At 47.5% G+C, this 22,195-nt stretch overlaps 1 protein-coding gene across 1 annotated transcript in view; it reads left to right on the top strand.

Annotated features, from left to right (window-relative positions):
- Positions 1-341: 341 nt before the first annotated feature.
- Positions 342-22,195, top strand: part of LOC144161225 (uncharacterized) — a 55,004-nt gene continuing 33,150 nt past the window's right edge. The window contains exons 1-7 of the mRNA XM_077692097.1: positions 342-345; positions 979-1,087; positions 4,180-4,322; positions 4,648-4,807; positions 9,711-9,889; positions 9,968-10,082; positions 14,814-15,161. Coding sequence (XP_077548223.1) covers positions 342-345; positions 979-1,087; positions 4,180-4,322; positions 4,648-4,807; positions 9,711-9,889; positions 9,968-10,082; positions 14,814-15,161 — 1,058 coding nt within the window. The remainder of the gene's footprint in view (positions 346-978; positions 1,088-4,179; positions 4,323-4,647; positions 4,808-9,710; positions 9,890-9,967; positions 10,083-14,813; positions 15,162-22,195) is intronic.

Below are 22,195 nucleotides of genomic sequence, written 5' to 3'. Positions count from 1 at the left end.
TTACGGCATACTGGACGTAGAACATTATACCTCGACGTTCTCTGCAATGGAGACGAAGGGAACGGAAGGAATAAATGGTTGCATTTCTTCAGAATTTCACCCCAAGTGGTTTGGTGCGTGCGCTTCGTACGGGCAAAGCGCGTTCAAGGAAACAATTCAGTATAGCGGGATGACATTGATAAGGTTGCTAGTTCTTCGCGTGCTACGATCATAACATTAAAGGTTTGGCATTCGGGAGCTAAGGGTGCCGCATAAGAAAGTTGTTTCTTCAAAGGATAGTACTCAAAACGGAGCCTGAGTTTGTCGATATTAACATAAAAGTCTAGCTTGTTCAAGCAAGCATGGGTGCGGTCTGCTCGACCAGTTAGTCATTCATGTCAAAGTTATGGCTTTAATTCTAGTGCGCCGCATAGATGCCAGGTGACTCGCGGTAGTAGCTACGCAAAATCGGTTTTACGCGTCACAGTGGCACAAGGTGTGATGAGTATGTATCCCAGGTTGTACGGTAATGCTGGATGAGAGACTCGCTGAAGAGACTATACAGCCTAGAATTTGATACAAATATCCACATCGGTGGAAAAAGTGATCAATAAATACGAACAGGCGGACAGCCAGGTGCTACATGCTTGCCTCTCTCATGGCTTTTCCGGGTTTTCTTAGAGCTTCTTTAACCAAGACGAATTCATACCAACTAGCGCAGTTTTCCGTTCGGTTGCAGATTTCCACTGTTTACACGATTGGGGTAATTAGCACGCTTAAAAATGAATTAAGAAATTTTAAACGGAGTATTCTTGAACCGAAGAGAAGGCGATCGTCAATCGCAGCTTGAAACTGAACCAGGTTCCAGTCGTTACAGTGGTGTTTTAGCTCATAATTATAGAAGGCTTCTTAACCGTCAGGTTACTCCGTGCCCTCTGAAGGTTACCCTTCGACGAGTGTCTCTAAGAGGCAAAATCCGTTCTGTTCTGTCTATTACAGACGAGAGTACCTGCGACGCGGCGCGCTTCACGGCTGAAAGGGAGGTATGCGAAGCCACGTTCAAACTGAACATTCCTCACAACCATGGGGACATGAAGTTTGTGTGCGCGTAAGTAATTTTCTCCATGCCATCATTGTGAATTTCGTGTGCGCGATTTGGTGGCGGGTCATGACTCTCACGTGCGACTCACGAAAAAAAAAAAAAAAAAACCTACTTCCCGAATGGTCATGAAACAGCGCCTCTGAAGTCTACATAACACGCATGGTTTTATGGCGTCGCCACTTTGTCATGACACAATTCACGACCCGGGCCGCTATCTATGTATCGTTCAAAGTGAATTCCACCTTGTGGACATTTATTTTCCTGCATTATATAGCTCGAGTTTGACCACGCAGAGGTATGAAGAGCGCAAAAGCAATACAGGCTACAGGGCTTCCCCCATCTGAAGTGTATATACTCTCAGCTACAAATTTTCATGGTTGTCAGAGAAAACGCAGGACGCGGTGCCTGAAATATGAGGCGCATGAGTAGAAGTAGATATTTCAAGGAGATGTTTTCTGCCATGGGGTATTTTCTCGCGAAAAAAAAAGAACGCTTGATGATTACACATTGATAATGCTTCTTCAATCGAAGGGTGAGACATGGCAATCCTATGTCCCGCTCGAGCTGTAGACCTAGCGGCTGCATTTTTGCACAATACTGACTTCATGCTCTTTTTATTTTCAAGAGAGGGTGATGACGTATTCATAAAGCGTGCTCGCAGTCCGCTTGCGAGGAACATACAACTAAACGTTTACTGTGCAACCCTCCTGCGTACTGCTACCGACAAAAGAGAACAGCATTTAACGGGGACTTCTGCCCGATTACAAGAATCTCCCTCGAAGTTATGCACATAAGATATTTTCTCAACAATAAAACATTTCCCGCTCCCTCAAGGACGCGGAGCCCGCAGTTGTGGATGGCTCAAATAATTGGATGATAAATGTTTAATATATTCGCGCTGTAAGCATTACCGTACTCAAGGGTGGCTGGCCACCGAGCTGAGGCTGATACTGCAATTTCACTCAAAAATGTGATCAGCGTCGTGACAGCAGTCAATGCAAACCACCCTCCTTACGTTACATAATGCCGCAGCGGAGGTCCCACTTTTTCGAGTCTAATCATCAATGGCCCACTTTGCTTGCTAGACCGTAATAATAGCTCTTTTGGGTGCATTGTGGTGAAAGCCAGAAGATGGTAGAAAAGGAGAAAATCTGTGGTTGATGCTTTTTCATGGGAATCGGTAAAACACGAAAATGAAATGTGCCTTCACAGGAGCATTTATTGTGCATCCATATGAAGTTGCATACCGCTATTTGTATTACGTCGGTATGGCACCGTTAAAGCCCGTTCACACTTGCGACGAAGCGATGCGACGAAGCGACGAAGGCGAAAGCGATCGCCACCCTTGCTGTTCACACTTGCACGCGAATTCCAGCGACGGCGACGACGATTGTTCGCTTTTCTCGTTATTGTCTCGCGCTCGGAGTGAGACTTCACGGGAGTTTCGCCGCTTGTGGAGACACAGCATGCGGGTGCTTTGGCAGGATATGACGTCAGGAAGTCTCGCCTCCTGCTTCCGCTTCAAAAGCGACGGCGCGAGGAGGCGAATATCGAGGCGCACGCCAGGAAAGGCAAAAGGGGGTGGGTGTATTGCGTTAACGTTTAGTGTTTGGGGAGTTGGTGGTAGTGAATGCGTTGTATCAGCAGCTTCTTGACGTAGTTTGAATGAGTCAAGGAAATTTCGTCATTCTTGCGTGTTTCGCTTTGTTTACAAAGCAAGATAACTAGCTGACTGACTGACTGACTGACTGCAACGGCTTACTTGCACGAATGCTTTGCTCTGTGGACAGCCAATGCACTCGCCATTTGTACAAGTGCGGCACGCACACACACAGCTGGCTGGCGCCGCATCTTTTCAAAGTGCTACGAGTTGTGCCGCGCCTCCGCCAGATGGCGCCACGGGTCCCGCGACCGAGAGAAGACGCAGTGAAACATCCCCCTCGCGAGGGGCACGATCAAATGCAGAGCATTTCCGGGGGCGCACGACGTTAAGTAGTTTGCGTTACGTTAATGTTGTTGCACTTGTGGGAACTGCTGACGAGAGAGCGCTCGTCAGCAGTAATTTAAATGAGTCAATGATATAAGGCGCGTTCGTAGCGTCCCATTCTGTGTCGGCTTTGTGGCGCAGTGGGTAGAGCACCATGTACATTGCGTTCCGCCCGTAGGGTCGAGGGATCGAAACCGGGCGCCGGGTAGTATTTTTTTTTATATAGTAGGGACAACGACGGTCCGGAATACGGACGTCAACGTGGGTGACATCGTTAGTTACTGAAATGCTCTGCGTTTAAAAAAAATGGTCGAGACCGATCGCTCCCGTCGCGCGACGAAAGCGATGCCAGGCGACGAAAGCGACAGAAATTTTCGTCGCTTTCGCTCGCTTTCGCTCGCTTTCGTCGCAAGTGTGAACGGGTCTTTAGACGTATCACCGTTAGACACTGGATTGCACGCGCCGGAACATTGCGTAAATCCGACTGAAACCACAGCCCCTCGATAACCGTGCGAACGAAACAGAACCGAAACCGCAACCGAAAGCAGTAGGTGGCGGAGGGTGCCTCAATTCACCCGCGTACAGCGTACACGAAGACGCTTACCCTGGATGCGCGCGCCCGCCTGCGCGCGCATCCAGGCACCCTAAAGACGCTGGCATCGAGGCGCCAACTGTCGGCGCTCATTAGTGTCATGATGAAATACTTAGCTTCACTTCTCGGAGACGGCTGCATCTCGTAGACGGCATCTGAATGAAGAAAATAGTGGGGAAAATATAAGGCGCGTTCGAACACGTACTTACTCTTGAATTAATAGCACAGTGGGCAGAGCGCTGTGTACCTCCCGTTGCGGCGAGATAGTTTGTGGCTCCAATCCGGGCGCAGCCGCGCCAATGGAACTTTTTCTGGTTAAGTCACTTCCGTAACGGATGTTACGCCGGTCAAATCTTGGTGTACCCGGGCATAAAATACTTTCGTGTTAATTGTGAGACGTCGCCCCGTGCCACTGCGTTACCAAGAGCGGCCATTGACTTATTTTCTCGCATACTATAGCACTGCTCTAGTGATTAAGTGTAGTTCTTGTGGTGACGGAACCTTCCTGTTACCTTGCAGGGTTATCCGCAAATATAAAATGTGTCTGGCCAATGCGATTCGAACGACTGGATGCAGCCAAAAGGAGTTCCTCGTAGAGCAGCTGCAACCGATGCAACAATACCTACAAGATAAGAACATCGAATGCGTGCGGCAGCTGAACGGTATGTCGCTACCAAATTTGTGTTGTAACCCGTCGCAAATGCGTTCGTTCAAAACGAACAGTTAACCAAATTAGATTACATAAGACAGATTTGATTTATCTGGAGATGGGCAAATAAAATAAGCGCCATGAGATCTGAGCGCAATTCTAATCATTTGAAACCTCGGCCCTGCGAGTTGATCTAATTGGTTGGAGAAGTTCCTTCCAACAGCACCAAACGTTTGCTTCAACGGAGGCTGAACTATCGAAATCGCACCATATATTTGTGAAAAGGCGCTTCTTTTTTAACTACTTCATTGCGATCTAAAGCGCTCGCAATATTTCAGAGTCGTCGGAATCCGGGGCACCCGAAGGTATTCGAGCTAAACTGGATCTGTGCACACGAGACAAGGCCTGGGAGACGCAGTTCCTTTGTGCCAAGAAGTTTCACACTAAATTGAAGAAGATTGAAGAGGACAAAGAAGTAGAATCTCACCAAATTTGCAGGTAAATTGCGCCTTTATCTGCTCGTTCTCGCCGGGATCGATGTCAGCAAAAGGCGGCTGCTCCATGATTCACGCCACCGCTTCTCGGTAAATTCACAATTATACGAAATAACATCTTCGCCTTATTTATTGGGAACAGATTGAACGGGCTTGGTGTTAGTCCACGAAACGCGGGAAGTCCAGGCACCGCTCTGCAGCTTTTTGGGAGACAGAACTGATGTGGTTCGCTGTTCTGGCTGCACCTGACAGTGTGCCAAGCTGCTTCGGCCTGGCGGAAAAGCAGGAAAAGCAGATTGCATTATTTAGCCCCAAAATATAGCTGGGTTCTGCAAAGAAAAATCGCGAGGACGTCTGCAACAGAGTTAGGAAGTGTGAATGGTTAACGTTTAGGCTCTCCCGTCTTTGTCGCAATGAAAGAAAAAGCATAGACATTCGCCTAAAGTATGGCTTACGTCACTAACCAGGAATATTGCGCAGACTGGTGGCATATTTCCGGCGTTGCGACAAAAGCTCGTGCTTCGTCGTTTGTATGTGGATCTACTCCCGAGAGAGGCGTAAAGCAGCATTTTTTTAGCAAACGCACATGCATTGGACCGTTTCATTGTGAGGGATGTGGTGTCGTAGTTCTCGGCGAGGTTTCTTGTGGTTTCTTGTTCACAGCGTTTTGATGCTGCCGCAGGCGTTCCTTGACGTTTCCAGTATCTCCATGTACGGGCAGTTTGCACAAGGAAATGGCGTAAACAACGGCTAGATGCATTTTTGAAGCTTGTCCTTACGTTCACTGGCTCGCGCTTAAGTTTGCGAGAGGACACGTGCGCAGTTTGCCCATTATATGAGCGGAGTATACGCGTGACAGCGCCTCACCGCGCTCTAAGGAACTCCCGTGCTTCAGCTTCACCGCAATGCCCTCGCGTGACCAATTCATTCAGCTAGTAATTAATCTTCAGCGAATGACGATGTCGAGAATACACAATAAAAGGTCCCCGCAGGTCGTCTTCACCACAGCGCTCCAGAATGACCAATCAAAGTGGCCTAGTGTGCGAATTCGGCGTGTGACGAGGCCCACCATTCGATTTGAGTGAAAAGGGGCATCTGCGCAGGGAAATTGCGTAATGCAAAACGCCATTAACGTCTAACGTGTTGTCCCTTCGCATATGCACTTTGAGTTAAATCGTATGGTGGGCTCCGTCATCCGCCAAATTTGCACAATCGGTCGATCTGTAGCGTTGCGGGGAAGACGATCTGCGGAGACTTCTTAGGCTGCGCAGTTTCGCTCAAACGCTCGTGCCGCCCTGCGGCGTCACGAAATTCAAGCAAGACGTCCTGCATTGAACAGTGCCACAGCGGAGATCCCGTTTTAATGCGTAGCATTCTTCGCCGAGTACCCCCCCCCCCCCCGCCCTCTTAATTCGTCGGACCAATTATCTCTATTTACGTTATTATAACGATTACATTCGGAACTTCCAAGAAATCTGCTTTATTGTGGAAATGCAGAGCGTTACACGGGTCGCCATTTTCCGAAATTAATGTATATTTTTCTTATTTTTTGTTTTTCAAAATTTTGTTCGGCAAATGATTTCCATTTACGCTATTATAATGACTACAGGCGGAACGTTCGCGAAATCTGCATCATTATGGAAATGCCATGCGGTATGCGTTTTGACGTTTTCCGTATTTTTAAATATTTTTCTTATTTTTTAATTTTTAAAAATTTCGTTCGAGCAATTATCTTCATATACGTTATCAGAATAATTACATTTAGAACTTTCGCGAAATATGCATTATTGTTTAATTGCAGGGCGTTACACGGTTCTCCCTTTTCGGTAATATTTTATATTCTTATTTTTTTTTAGTTTTTCAAAATTTCGTTGGATCAATTCTCTCCATTTACGTTATTTTAAGAATTGTGGAAATGCAAGGTGGTACATGTTTCCCCAGTTTTCGTGTTTTGGATATTTTTGTCATTTTTTAGTTTCAAAATTTCGTGCGACCAGTCATCTCCATTTACGCCATTCTAGCGATTAGAGGTGGAACTTCCGCGATATCTTCATTTTTGTGGAAATGCAGGGTGTTACACGGTCCTGGCCGTGCGGGTACTCGGCAAAAAATGCTACGCATTAAAATTACGGAAAATGGAAAAACGTATAACGCATGGCATTTCCACAATAATGCAGATTTCGCAAAAGTTCTACCTGTAATCTTTGTAATAGCGTAAATGGAGATTTGGTTGAACGCATTTTTGAAAAACTAAAAAAAAAAAGAAATAAGGAAAATATAAAATTGCGTAAAATGGCGAACCGTGTAGCGCTCTGCATTTCCACAACAATGCAGGTTTCGCTAAACTTCCACCTGTAATCCTTATAATAACGTAAACGGAGATAATTGGTGGGACAAAATTTTGAAAAATATAAAATTAAGAAAAATATTTAAAAATGACGAAAAATGGCAAAACGTATGACGCATGGCAGTTCCACAATGATGCAGATTTTGCAGAAGTTCCACCTCTAATAGTTATATTATCGTAAATGAGATAATTGGCAGAAAGAAATTTTGAAAAACTAGAAAATAAGAAAAATATTTAAGAAATATGGAAAACGGCGAACGGTGTAGCGCCGTGCATTTCCACAATAATTCAGATTTCGCGAAAGTTCCACTTCTAATCGTTATAATAGCGCAAATGGAGATAATTGGTCGGACAGGATTTAGAAAAACAAAAAAAAAATGGCTGGAGAAAGCTCACACTAAAGACAATCAGCGTAAGAATGCCACAATGTAGATAACTCTCTTAATTTCTGAAGAATTTTTTTTTTGAGTCTAATGGACAGACGCTGCTATCATTTCCTCGCCGAAGTTGTTTTGTTGGCGTTATAAATTGGTCAATCAAATGCACTGTGGTGAAGCTGAAGCACAGGATTGCCTCAAAGGGCGGTCACGTACAGAATTGCCGCCCGCCCTTGAGCGCCGACGTCGAGTACATGCGCAGGGCGAGTTAGCTTTCGTTAAACCGGCTCAATGAAGGCCTCAGGATAACCGCATCATGAAAGTTCCGGGGTCCACCCCTCGGTCATCTGGCTTAGTGGAGATCCTCTCAGCCTGCGCCGCAAGGATGCAACGACAGACCGCTTCTGCGCTGCCGGGTACACTGAATTAAAGTGCAGGTGCCGTCTGGCGTGTGCGAACACAGTAAAAGAAACCCGCTCACGATCCCGTTTCGCAAGAAGGACGTGAAGGATTGCCCGACGCCAGTCGACCTCTTCCTCAGTTGGCAACTGTATGGCTGATCCAAGGGTAGGGGCGAAGGATTCCAAGTCGTTGGGCAGCACACAGAAGCAGTCATCGAAACAGCCCGAAAGCGTTCTCGGTTTCGGGGTAAAAGACGTTCTCGAGCGCTCCCATGATTAGTACGGCGACTGTTACAGAAGTTGACACAGCCATTGCCGCTTTATGTACCTTCTTGAAGAAATTCTCTTTGAATGTGAAGTAAGTGCTCGAAAAGCAAAACTGCAGCAGCCGCCCAAGGTCGCGTTCCTAATTGGGCTCCTATCTGGAAACGCGCATAAAAAGCGATTTCACATCAAACGGCACGATTACATTGCAGCTGAGAGTTTTGAACTTTTTTTCATGAATTCCGCATCGCTGCGGGTCTGGGCGGGATTTCGTCCGACAAGCGGTTGTTGTTGTTGTTTCACGTCTTTATTATATCACTTAAATTGCCCCTGGGGGGCTGCTGTGAAATGGTGTGAAACGATGCGGCGAAGGAAGGCGTAGAGCCCGTGAAGCAGTGAGCGGGTAAAATCCACTATTTGCCTCGGTGGAACGTGAGGTTTGTGTAGCCTCGGCAGGCCCTTTATCCCAAGGGACGATCTATTATGGCAAAGCAGCTTGTAGTATCTAACCCCTTTCATTGAGGTGGTACTGCGTAGATCTTTTCCAAGGGATTGTGGAGTTCCTTTTGTAACTTTTGGGCCGGGTCCTTCACAAGGCTTGCGTATGTGCCAACGTCGCCATGCAAAGCGAGAATTTTTCCTCGGTACCCGTTGTGTCAATAAGGACGGTGGCGTTACCTTGTTCACCTTGTCCGCTGGGCGAATAACTGTTTTGCAGTCTCGTGGGCTTTTTACAACCGCGCGCTCCTTTGTAGACAGTGGGCATGCCTCAGGTTTGGAATGTCGCTTTGTAGAGGACGGCCCGCGTACGCGCCCCGTCACGGCTTTAGGGCTCCCCGACGCACACCACCACGTTCGCGTTGAGTGCAGGCCTTGTATTGCAGACCAGGCCGAAGCTTCCCACTAACATGTTAGCATCTGTCGGCTGGTAGGGAGGCTCGAGCGCGGCATTCCTCGAAGCTACAGAAATGCTGACTGAGCGGCGCTCTTTCTGACTTTCCAGCCTATTTTCATGGGTACTTTCGTTTTTTTTTTTTTTCGGGTCTACAGAGAAGCTTGAAAATTCGCGCGCCACTGGATGCGAGCAAGCTCCTCCGAATAGCAGTCAAGACGTCGGCAGGGAAATAAAATATTATTCCCTAGCTTGTTTAGTCGGCCTTTGCATTCGAGGATACATTTGGAGTAAAAGCTTCTCAGCCTTCGAAACCGCACTATGCCCAAACTTGGTGGGCACGGGTCTGCAGAACGGCAAGTAACTGGGTACAAGCCTTGGGACTTACAAGCAATGTTGAAAGCCAGCTGCCCCTCGAAAGCTTTAAAACGGGTTGTGAGCGAGACGAACCGGCGAATCTCGGTAACGTGGTCGTACGCCAGGCGAAGGGCCCTGTGAGTTACTCTAGCGACGCACTGCCAGTGAACAAGTGCTGCGTCTGATTGGCCTCGTTCACAGCACGCCCAGGCGCATGAATTGGCGATGAAAAGCTTCCACGCATTGTCGCCGCCTTTTCACTCTTGCAGGGCGTTAAGCCGCTACTACAGCTGCCTGAACACAGTGCTCCACAGCGAATCGTGCGAAGAAGACACGGAACTCATGATGCACATGGAGTACTTCCCAAAAGTGCTAACGCAGAAGTACCGAGAGATGTGCTTCGCTGAGCTCAAGCTTACGGCCATGAACGTCGCCAAGCGACTCGAGGGTGAGCCAGCTTTACATCTCCTCCGGAAACTAGCCACGTGCGGCGCGGCGGCGCCTAATGGCGTGGTTTCTGGCGCAGGTTACGTTCAGGACGCCACGTGCCAGGAGGAGGACGCCACCAAGCAGTTTTTCGCTTGCGGCCTTCTCTTCAATGAAATTGTCAGCCACAATCCACCAAAGGAGAAGCTTTGCCTGTAAGTTCTCCCAGCCTCTGCCCCTGCGCTCATTGCTCGAAGCTTTTGGTCTCGCTCACTAGTTATCCGTAATTGCAATTAACTCGAAAAATTCAGGTGAGCGGCTTTGAGTCAGTACAGCGAAGCTGGACAGGCGCAAAAAGGCAAAGTCCGATACATAGCATAACGTAAAACATAAAAACGATAGTTTTTATGTTTTACAACATAAAACGATAGTTTTATGTTGTTCACTCGTATTTCTGTACTTATCAGCAGTTCTTAGTGGCTTCGTGCCTTCGGAAAAGTATGAAACAGCCTGTAAGCGGATAGCCCGAGGAGAACTAACACACGATGTGAGCGCCTTTAAAATTTGAACGTTGGAGAAATAACGCATGCTTGAACAAACACGCCTCCTCATTCACAAGTGCATTTGCCCTTTTTGCGCCCGTTTCCGATTGCTTCAAACCGGCCCCGCAGGGTGACGCCGCACTTGAGACCGGACAGTCAGCCAGTTGAGCAATAACCTAATGCCCAATCGTTGTTTTAAAACTTTGAAACAATCTGTTGGTTCATGCTTTCATCTCAGCCCAATAAAGCTGGCTGCCCTTCTTGGACACGTTGTCACGGGCGGAGCTGCTTAAGCTTTTAGTTCCGTCGTGGAGCGTTACCAGAAAGCTATCATCGTCGACGAAGTGGAGAGGGCGAAATTGCTGGGCCAAGAAGTGTGGGGGAAAGCGGCAAGTTGCTCGCGAGCAGGTGTTGGGAGTGCGCGGCTCAAGAAAAGAATGTGGTCAGAGAGGTCCCGGGAATCGAGCCCGCGACCTTCACGCCGTGAACCCGGCAACGTAGCCACTGGGCCACCACAAAAGGCCGAGGGGTGCGGGGTTAGCAGCGGCGGGGAACAATAACATGTGCAGCCAACTGGAAAGAAAAATAAGGTTGTGTTGGCACGCAGTACGCAACACCTACAAGGCCAGATAGGAATTTTCCCAAGTACGAGCCAAATGGGTTAATTTTGAAGCGAAAAAGAAATAAACCTGACAACTAATTTAGGCGGCTATAGCGTGTAAAAAAAATTGCATCTCGCTTTCCCAGGCCGCCTCATTACGAGACGGGAGGGCAAACAGAGAAAAAATGGGCGCCATCCCGCCCTGCGAACGTAGATGTCCAGCGAAGCTTTTTGCAATCCACTACACATGCTGATCTGGGAGGGTATGAAATGTCCCTCGTCGTCTAGGCGGGCTTGTCATTTCCGCTCGGCTTCTCTGGCCGGAATACATGGAGCGTTTATGCGACGAATAGTCGACGAACTTCGCCCGGCGGCGGAAAAACATCGTCCGCCGCCGATCTAGCCGGGGCAGAAAAAGTTCGTCGCCGTCGACGGCAGCGGCAAAGCGTTGCCAAACATGGCGGCGCCCTCTCCGCCCGCTTCACAGCGATAACAGCTTCGTCGCTAATCCCTCAATGCGGTATCGTGTTCTAAACCGTTTACTGCGAATTAAATTTGTCCACTCTTGCCCTCACATCAATTTTCAAGCGACAAATAGCCTTCTTTTTTCAGATAGAAGGGCGTTTTTCTAGCTGTTAAGCCTGACGCAGTAGCGTTTGTCGTCGTCATAGCAACGGTCTCGCGAGATGTGGCGAGACAAAAACATTAAAAACTTCTTCTACACAACATTTTACGCCTTTCTAGAGAGCAACTAAAAAGCAATAATAATAGTCTTGACGGCTTTTTTTGCTTCTCCTGTGTTTCACTTCAATGTATTTGCCTCGTCTAGCCACACTGACAGCAGCGCAGCGGCGAGGCGGCGGCGGCCACCGTACTTTGCTACATGTAGCGCAGCCCGACGAACATTCGGCGTCGTGACGCGGCTGGTCGTCCGCCGCTAAAACTTCGTCGTGAAAGATCGCTCCATGTGTTCTAGCCTTACGTGTCCTCGATGTCAAATGACGTCAATCCCCCTTTTCGCGAGTAAACCTGGTATTTACCAGGGACCCATAGGCGGTCGCCTTGTTCGCAGGCGCCTTATCATATATCGTGCGTTTTGTATGCTTGTTTTGTGTTTCAAATGAATACACAAATTTATGCTGTATGCCAGATAACAAAGAAAGATTGAGCTGGGCATCTGTGACGGCAAATGTTGTGTGCTGCCTATCCTGACGCATGCGCCCCGCGTCTTGGGCTAGAACAGCTGGATCCTGCCCGGGTTTTTTGTTTACGACACGATATTGTCCGACCAACGAGAGGCTAACAGCTTCGCTGTAAAACAAAAGACGAATCGGGAGAATAAACGCTTCCCGTGGTCGGAATATAACCCGGGTCCCTCGCGTTATGAAAATTGCTTCGGTGCGATTGCGTTCGTCGCTTGATCTCTGGCGTGCTGTTCTCCTCGCCAGTTCATGGGCATTGGCGCCTGAAGTGGAGAGCCCAGACGGCGCGTTCGCGAAGCCGTTTGCCGCGGGTTCTGGCGCGTGCTAACGCGGTCCACTTTGGGAGAGATGTGAAAGGCTGCGGACAAAACGATCCGGGCCTGCCAGTCATTGAGAACTTTCAGAGGGAAGTTCGGAAATCCATGTAAGGGGCAACAGCCTGGTCTCCGACGAACGGAGAGGGGCCGCCGGCTCTGCTGTTTCTCCAGCCTTGCACCACTGGTGCAAGCTGCGACAATTTTTTTTTTTTCGTGTGCATACAAAGGGGAAGAAAACTGCTGAGGCAGCACGTTCGATAACTATTTACGTTATCGCTTGAAACTGTCAGGTTGTGTATTTTTTTTTCCCGAAAAAGCCCTCTCACAAAAAAAAAAAAAAGAGCCTACGCATTCCTCCTACAGGGGTACCACGATAGCCATATCAATGTCGGAGCGTGAGCCCACTTTTGCTCCCACACGAAGTACAAATTTCAATTCGCAAGCATTCTGTGCTGGGTACCCCAACACGAACAGTGAAACACCTTGTACCTGTACAAGTGGGTAATTGGCCAAGTTAAGACATATATCCGTTATATAGTGTAAATGTAGATAATTGAAAAAAAAAAAAAACTGGAAACATAATCACAATAAGTCACCTAATCTAGCTAATTATAGTCAAATCTGACAATCCGACTATTGATAGAGAAATCTGGAAAATATTTGCCGCCACAGGGAACTAAACTAAAAAAAAAAAACAAAGTAAGAAGTTAAACTGTAAATGAGTTCATGAAATCACAAATGTCTATCTAATCTGGGGGCCTCACAGGAGCAACTGAAAAAATAAAATAAACAAAAAGAGTCGCTGTAAGCGGCGTAAGAATGCTTACGCTGCAGTGGAAAATTCCCAGAATGCCTGGGTTGTGTGCAGTAAAGCTACCAGAACAGGGCGAGCGAAAATTGCGGATATGAATTGTACATCGAGACGGACGCTGCATGGACGGGAGCGTGCAGTACCTCGATCATGAGTAATTTACTGAAATTCACCTTTATATTCGAATGTTTCTGAACATTCACGAAATCCTTTCATCAGAGATGTCTAGTCAGTAGCCGTAATACTCGCGTATAGTTTCAGACGACGGGTCGATGAATTTTGCCACGAAACGCATCCTTGTAGCGTCGCTCAGCGCACGAACAGTACCGGAAGCTCGAGCCCCATTTAGAGGGAGTGTGACTAGGCCGCGTGACGAAATTCGCGGCAGTATCGCCAACGCGCCCCGACTCAGCTGTCAGCGTATGACATTGACTAAGGGCCGGTAGAGCCGTGCGTCATCACTGAAGATACACTAAACCCTCGTTATGATAAAGTCGTTAGAACAGGGAAATTGCTTCGTTATAGGCGATAATTCGTTGAAAGCGGGTATGATTTGCACCTAATGCACTGCTATGGGGACCAAAAAACACTTCGAAAAAATACTTCGCGCATCGTCCTCTGTGCGGGACGCCCCTTTTTACTGTTTAGTCCTCAAAAGCAGCGTGATGTACCAAGACCACTTGGAATAAAGCGAGATTTAGAATGTAGCCACTTTGTTATGACGAGCGTTTACTGTAGTTTAAACGGGCCTGCAGGACGGATGCGCCCACCCCGCTGCGCATGAGAAGCACGCGCCCGAACGGTCCTCTTCCTCCGCCCTTTTCGAGCTAGGGAAGGGGGGGGGGGGGGGGGGGGGGGGGGGGCTCTTATTGAGATGAGTGCAGGCTTGTTGGCTCACAGTCCACTTTATGAAGAGTAATTTTCAAGCGCGTAGCTTCAAGGGAAACTGAAAGAAACACTCCCCTGGCTAAGTCCTCTTAACAGGACCTGTCTTAACACAACGCGCGCTGACATCGGGTGGGCAAGTACTGAAGGACAGCAGTGCATATTTCTATTGTGACCACCGGCTTCGCTCGGATGGCGCCTTGCGTTGGTTTTTTACACCCAAGCGGGCAACACTCGCGGGGGAACGCACATTTTTCAAGAAGCAGAGCGGCAACATAAAAGAGAAGGGATAGGAGGCACGTTCTCACAAGCTCCACGGCGTTGGAGGAAGGGAAAAAAAGACGGACCTGTTCATTTGCTTTTGGCAGCGACGTTTGGTAGGACATCATGCGCAAAGTACCATAACAGTAGGGGAAAACCTTGGTGTCGGTTGGCTGGGCTGACCAGGCAGCAGTAGTGGCACAAGAGGCATACACCACCGCTGCGGTGGCTCTGGCACAGACTTTACGGCCGCTCATGTCAAAGTTGCCATATTTTCGGCATCCACGGTGTACTAATCCCCTCCTCGGTGCCCGCACCTTTCCGCAGGGCGTACCGGAACTTCCAGAACTGCACCGAAATGATCACCAGGGACTTGCACTGCAGCATTGGTTCCGAATTCAATGTGCACTCCATGCACGTGATGACGGTGCTTCTCAGCCAGTACGACAGCTATTGCAGAGGGGTCTCAGAGGCAACAGTAGAACCGGCGAAGACGGGGGAGACCCCACCCATCCACCTCGTTACCCACCCGCCGCCACCGCCGCCTGAGTCACATAGTACCTGCAACGAAGACCTGTACCTGGAGAAGTACTTTGAGTGCGGCCTTATGTACATATTCAACCTGCGCGATGCCATGCACGGAGACAACATGCAGTACGGCAGCCAGGTGTGCGAGTGAGTGCATCTTTCTTTCAAGCCCTCTCGAGTCCCCTTCACAAGCGTCGTCTGTCGTGCTGTCGGGTTTAACCGTACGAGCATCGCGTAACGTGAAGCCGCCGGAAGCCATGTGAGCTCAAAGGGGGTGGGGAGAAGGACTCATGCCTTCCACACTTGCCCGAACGTTGGAAACCGCGACATGCGCTCTTCTAGGAAATTGATTGTTGCTCATTTCGTCCTTCCTCTGCTTTCTAGTTTACCTGCGAATCGGATGATGGTAAATCGCCGAATTTCCTCCTCCTCACTACCGGTGTTCTTGAGGCGTGCTTCTGGAACTCGATTTCGCCGAAGCGGTTTTATGGGACGATTTTGTGAACCCACTTTCAACTTACGTCCTCTTATACACACCTTATTTAAAATTAGAAACAAATTGTAGCACGACGACTCTGCTTTTTTTCCCGCGCCTGCGATGACGGTTTAGCACACTTGAGTTTCACATTACTCTAATGATGCCTTCCCAGGGAATGCTCGATCCCTGTTCACTTACAAATACATGGGCTTCAATAGGCTCAGCCTAGTGGCAGAAAACGAGTGTAACTAGCATGTTTATTTATTATATATAGTAATACTTCGTTAACTCGAAGTCGTCAAATCCACAAAAAGTTTCGAGATAAGTGGAGTTTCGGTTAAGCGAAATACCGAAAATTTGTGGCCAGGTCACCGAAATAAAAGCTGGTGCTGGTAGCAACAGCGCCACTGCGCGGGAAAGCCCTCGTAATAAAGGCAAAATAATCCGCAGGAAAGACGAATTTTTGTTGTTGCGGAAGAAGGAACTGCGTGATGCTCGCCTGTTTCTCGTTCGCAGTTTGTCCCAGAGAAGTAAGTGTTCTCGAGCTGTTCATTGAATCGTATCAATCGTTGGTCGCCGCCGCTATAGATTCTATCTTGTTGCGCCGCCAGCGCAGCATGTTTCTCGTTTGTGCCGTTGTAGGCACTTCTCGAGACTCCTCATCGTCCGCATGATCAGCTGCATCGATATCCGTCCCACAGTTGCTTGGCACGTTTAAGAGAAAACCACCGCGCCAACGGGAATTTCAAAGTTGTCGTTCACGACCGCGTTTTGGGTGTAGTGGGAGCTAAGAGCTCGCACGGAGACCTTATCAACTGCCTGTAGCGGACACTTTATCTCGTGTTTTTGTCATTTCGAGAGGCGAGAAAAACTTTCGATTTAACGATAATTCGAGATATGAGTTCACCAGAGTTTACTGTATTTCGTGATGGTGGGATGTTAATGGCGCAAGGCCAATTGGGGCAAAGAGCGTCAAGAGAGTTATTAGACAATAAAAGTGGAAAGGTAGATACTAAAATCGATGAGCTAGAACAAAAATAACCTCAATCAAAGACAATAAGGATGGCTGTATTTGAATTACCTTAATGGCCTGGAAATCGGGGATTATATTAGGGGTGATCTCTCAAAAATGAAAAGAATCTTGACAAGTAAAACGTACGCTTGACAGTGAAGAAAAAAAGGATAAACACTTGATTTGCGCGGCAGAAAAAAATGCGGGGGGCCTGCGTCACAAGGGGGCAAGAAAATGAAAAAAAAAAAAAAAAAACCGTAGACAAACGCCAGAGAAAAAAATGTTCAAAAAAGAAACAAAAGCTCCACACAGTAATTGTGAGAACCCACACGTGCCCAGCAATGCGCAGAAGGGCGTTGAAAGCGCTGGTATCGACAAAGCGGGCAAAGCAAGTTAGGTAGATCAGTTTCTAAGTTTGACAGTGTTTGTTTGAACCGCGCCGAGTCTCCGACCTCAGCAAGTCCATGTGGAAGATCGTTCCAATCTTTGGCCGCACGAATAGAAAAAAATAAATAAACGCGCAAATGTGACTGTGTTGGGCCTAGTGGACTGTTTTTGCAACGACTCGAGAAAGTAACGCGAGTGTGACGTAATAACTGGCGGGAACATGTGCGATAACATTTTGGCGGTGGGTTAAGCGGACGAGGTTGCGGCGGTGACTAAAAATATTTTTAGTTCAGTTACGCTACTAAAATGACTGAAAATCTGACGGCTAGGTGTTTCGCTGCTTCTGTGGCTTTGACTGGGTACTTCTATAGGGCGGAAAAGCGGATATCTGTGCGCGCAAACTCACCTCCGCAGCTGCATAAGCTTCCCGATTCTCCGGCGAAGGGACCCCCTCATGACCCGGCGTCCATTTTATGCGACCGTCCGAGCCGTTCCCGTGGAGGTTGTTATCTGGAAAATGATCTTGTGGTCAAGTGGGTTTGTGGTAGTGGGGTTCTTGATAGTTTCTAATACTTCAAATAAATCGTTTAGGATACGGATTTGGGTCGGTAGCAGCGCCGGGTAATCGTACGGGAGGAAATCCGAAGCTTGGGTGATCGCATAAACTTTCGCTTCAGTTGGAGTAGCATGTGAAACGTAAAGCACGTGGGACCCATTAATGGGTGGCAGATCAAGGGACGTGCAGGCTGTGCTGCCAACGAATGGAGCGGCGGTGCTGTCATCAGTAAATATGCCAATTTTTCGGCATCTTTACTTTCGGCATCTTCGAGACAGGATAGCGCTTGTCCGGTCTCCTTTCTTGTGTACCGTCATTGGTTTTTTGCGCTACACATTTTTAAGAATCATGAACCAACTAGCCCCCCAACAAGTTTTGTTAAATTACTTCTCGGCATCGTTTTGTTAAATTTTGGCTATTCGGTTCATAAGAATAGGCGAGAGCTACGAAGTATGCGTTGATACAGGTCGGAATCGGTGGGTAGGTGGCGATGCCAAGGAAACGGCGGGTGGCTGTGGAAACTGTTGAAGGTCCCAAGCAACGATCTGAGTTCGTTGGAGGGTAAGGGAGCGTCTGAAGACGCATTGGTCCTTGGTAGGGGCACAGCCTTGTGTAATTGTGTAAATTGGGCGTTTGGGGTAATGAAGCCCAAAGTGGCCCGGTGTAAGGCCCGTAGTATTCGCCAGTGTGCGTAATTAGGCTCACAAGCTTGGTCCCCATACGTAATGGTGAGGACCGCAACTTCTCTCACCAAGGTTTGGTTGCGGTTGGACCGTTAATTGTTGGAGGGGTGGTGAATCATGCGCATACTGGCTTTCCGTTGACTTTTCGTTTAGTCTAACCAGATTGCAGGGCTATTTTGTGGCCAACGGGTGCTCCTAATAGCCGGATGTGTGCGAATAAGGCAATAAAGGAGGTTCCAGTAAGAGAAATGGTGTGAAGTCGGTGGTGCCTGAGCGGTTTGTGGCCGAAGACGGGAAGAAACTGTTTTGTCAGGGGCGAGTTCCGAGGCAAAATGATGCTAGCGATGCCTCAAGGCTGATCGCTGCGGCTTGCGGTTCTATCTGCATTTCTTCTGGGGAGAGAGTGTTGTGATTACGTCGTAGCGTGAAATAAACTGTGAAGCGCATAAATTGCAAAGAAGGGTGTCGGGCCCCTTTCGAGATTTCGAGCAAACCTGGTCAACTAGCGAAGGACAGCTACCACCTCTTACGAACAAAATTTAATTTCAGTCTGGCGATAATGATAGCGCTAAAATTAAAGCAGTACGCAGTACAAGGTAGGTATAGCAGCTTCTTTGGCAAGGTGACACGCGTCATACGACGATACAAAAAGGATGTAATCAATCAATCAATCAATCAATCAATCAATCAATCAATCAATCAATCAATCAATCAATCAATCAATCAATCAATCAATCAATCAATCAATCAAATAATAAATAAATAAATCAATAATCAAATAATTATTCACTAAACTGTTAATTAATTGCATATTAATTAATAATTAAGTAAATAATTAGAAGTTTATAGCTCTTGAAAGGGAGACATCGGGTCCTATAGAGGTATTCAATAAAAGGCCCTAGTCTTCATATCTTGATAAAATACTGCTCCCATCGCCCCTAAAAATGCCCTCTCTGTTTATTGTAGTGAAGGTGACTTTAAAAAGTTTGAGAATTAACAAACGAAATCGCGAAGGTCTACTTCAGCTCCCTCAGGCGATAACAAAAAAACACACACGAAAAAAACAAAGAAGAAAGCAAAACAAAAAGTAAACGAAAAATTAAGGTGTGTTTTAATGCCATCAAAGAAACGTAAGGTCAAAAGAACCGCCGTAAGCATTCTTATTCATTAGTAGACAGTCCTCAGACTTTCTGTGCAATTGTCTTTTTAGTTGAAAATTGGCGCGCGGACCCACGAGAAAATATGTCAACAAAATCCTTGCGGCCATACAATATTTTCACGGGATAGTAACTAGGACTGGCTTCCTTACGCGTGTTCTAATGTGTGGGCCGGGTGGGTAATACACAATCTATATTTGCGCTCATATTTGCGCTCTGCACCTGCGGTCATTAGAAAGCGGATGTTGGCATACCTGGCCGCCATGGCTATCTTTTGCCAAGGATTATCTCAAGTAATGCAACTTTGCCTTGAGGATATCCTCCGCAGGCGCTTATTATCAACTGAAAAGTTTAATTTCTTTCTTGTCAGGGTTTCCAGTTCGCGCTAAATTTCAACGATGCATGTTCACCAACTAGCTCGTCTCTCCATTTCACTTCAGCCTATTTAGGTCCACTTCACGGCAAAGGCCTCCCCCATTTACGTCCAACCCCTCCTGTACTGCGCTGCTCGAGTCCATTCTTTTCCCCCGAATATCCTTATCTCGTCCCTCCATGGAGTTATCGGCCTTCCCGTTATTTTAGACCCGTCTTTCGGTATCCACTCTGTCCCCCTGGTGTTCCACCGGCTGTCACTTCGCCTAACTACGTGGCCAGCCCAAGTCCATTTCGTTTTCTTTATTTGGACTGTGATATCCTCTACTCTAGTTTGTTCCCTGACCCAGGAAGCTCATTTCCTCTCCCTTAACATTACTCCTATTATTATTCGTTCTATGGCCCGTTGAGTCGACCTAAGTTTGTTTTCCGGTTGTGTAGTAACGCGTCAAGTTTGCGATTTATATGTAATCACCGGCAGGACACATTGGTTGTACATTCTTCTTTTGAGTGATAGAGGTCGCTTACTGCTCGTTATTTGGGAGTATTTGCCGAGTGCACCCCAGCCCATACATTTTCTGCGCCGGATTTCCTTCACGCGGTTTGGGTCGCACTGATACGAAAACACTCCAAGGCAATCTCATGGTTAAGCTTCACCACAATAACCTTGAATAGCCAAACCACGCCGCCAACGGAGCAAATTCGGCGAATGACAGCAGCGTCTGTCCATTTAAAGGGACCCTGCAAAACTCTTGATAAACGCTTTCACTCTTCCCTTCGCGTCTGGAAGCACTGCGAAAGCTACAGCTGTCGCCAACACGGAGCGGCACTGCGTGATTTGCTCGTCGCACCAGATACGCCTTCCTTTTCTCCTTTGTTTTTGTGGCTTTATTTTTAAAGTTGCTATCGAAAAGCTTTCATTGCTGCAACTGAAGGAAAACCGGCCAACAGCCGCTACATGGCCTCAAGGACGTAATTCGGGCCGTCGAAGAACGTTAAGACCGGGAAAGAGAGAAAAATCTTTTGAGCCACTTTCCAAGTTACCTGGTGGGCATAGAGCAGTAATTTTTGGCTGAGGTACATTGCGACCCTCTAATCTAAGTACTGGGTGTGTTGTTTGATTACGTTCTGCAAGCATTTAAGATTTCAGAAAAAGTTGAAAAAAGTGGTGCAGGGCCTCTTTAACTCTAAAAGGCGAACTGCGCCGTGGCACTGCGCAATGAAGAATGTCACGCTTGAATTACGTGGGGCCACAGCGCAGGCGGAACTTATCAGTCAAATCGTACGCTCGACGTCGCCATTCACCGAAGTTTCATCGTTGGTTGCTGAGATTGGACAATCGAGTGCATTGAAGTGAAACTGATCAGTCTCTAAGAAAATGAATACATTTTTTTTGCAATGTAATGGGAAATGGGAAATGAACGTGGGGGACCACCAACGGGGAAACCAAGAACGAAATCTACTTCATTCCAAGTGTCAGTCCTGGTGTCCTGCAAGGTTTTGCGGGGCTAGTCAATATCAAGAGCTTGGTCAGGAGCAGAACGAGGATAGATCTGAAAAAGGAAAGGATCAAAATTACAAAAAAAGATCCCAACTTGCTGTCCTTAAGAGATGGATCGAGTGCTGGAGTTTAAATTAACGCTTGAGAACAAATTTGCGGTCTTAACCGTTGAGAACGTAGGTAGCGTAGATGTACTGAACGAGAACATAACGACAAAAATCAGCCAGCAGCAGCTGTTGGGAAAGGAGAATATAGAAAATGAGCCGGTAAAATGCCTCACGAAACAAAATAACTTATTGCGAAACGCAGGAGTGCGAGTGTCTCAGAACGAAGCCGCAAATCCAATTGGAACAGCTGCTGAAATGAAGGGAAACAAAATCAGCGACATATACTAACTTGGTGTTACTGAAACCGCGCTTCCCGGCACCACCTTGGGCGAGATTGTTTGTTTATCTGTATTTAAAGGGCAACCTTCTCTTCTACCGGCCCTAACAGCCGTCAGAAATTGCGGTGCAGGGCATGCAGATCGGATAATCCTTCCTAGACAGATCCGTGCTTAGCATTATCCCAGTTCAGAGTAATTAATGATTAGCTTACTAAACTAGATGCTTTGAAGCAGACAGCTGAATCCCTGTGTTGGTTGAAGCCCGCGATAGATGCGGTGAAAGCAATTGTACAAGAAGTCGAGACTGCAATGGGGACACTGTCGCATAAATACGACGGTCCTGTAGCAGAATGTGGCTCCTGTGAGTTGTAAAGCTTCTCCGTTCGTATCCCGGAAAAAAATGGTCCTAAAGCTAAGGTAGGAAAAAATGGCCCCGGAAAAAATGGTCCGGGAAAAATTGGCCCAGGAAAAATGAGTCCCGGAAAAAATGGTCCCAAAGCCAATGTAGAGAGAGAGAGAGAGAGAGAGAGAGAGAGAGAGAGAGAGAGAGAGAGAGAGAGAGAGAGAGAGAGAGAGAGAGAGAGAGAGAGAGAGAGAGAGAGAGAGAGAGAGAGAGAAATTTATTGTACTAATGAGCAGGATGTTCTTAG

The sequence above is a fragment of the Haemaphysalis longicornis genome, unplaced genomic scaffold, assembly GCF_048455015.1.
Source record: "Haemaphysalis longicornis isolate Haplotype H1 unplaced genomic scaffold, Haemaphysalis longicornis Haplotype H1 scaffold_1, whole genome shotgun sequence".
NCBI classification, from domain to species: domain Eukaryota; kingdom Metazoa; phylum Arthropoda; class Arachnida; order Ixodida; family Ixodidae; genus Haemaphysalis; species Haemaphysalis longicornis.
The sequence above is the reverse complement of the archived record's forward strand: the minus strand, read 5'-3'. Positions and strand labels throughout refer to the sequence as shown.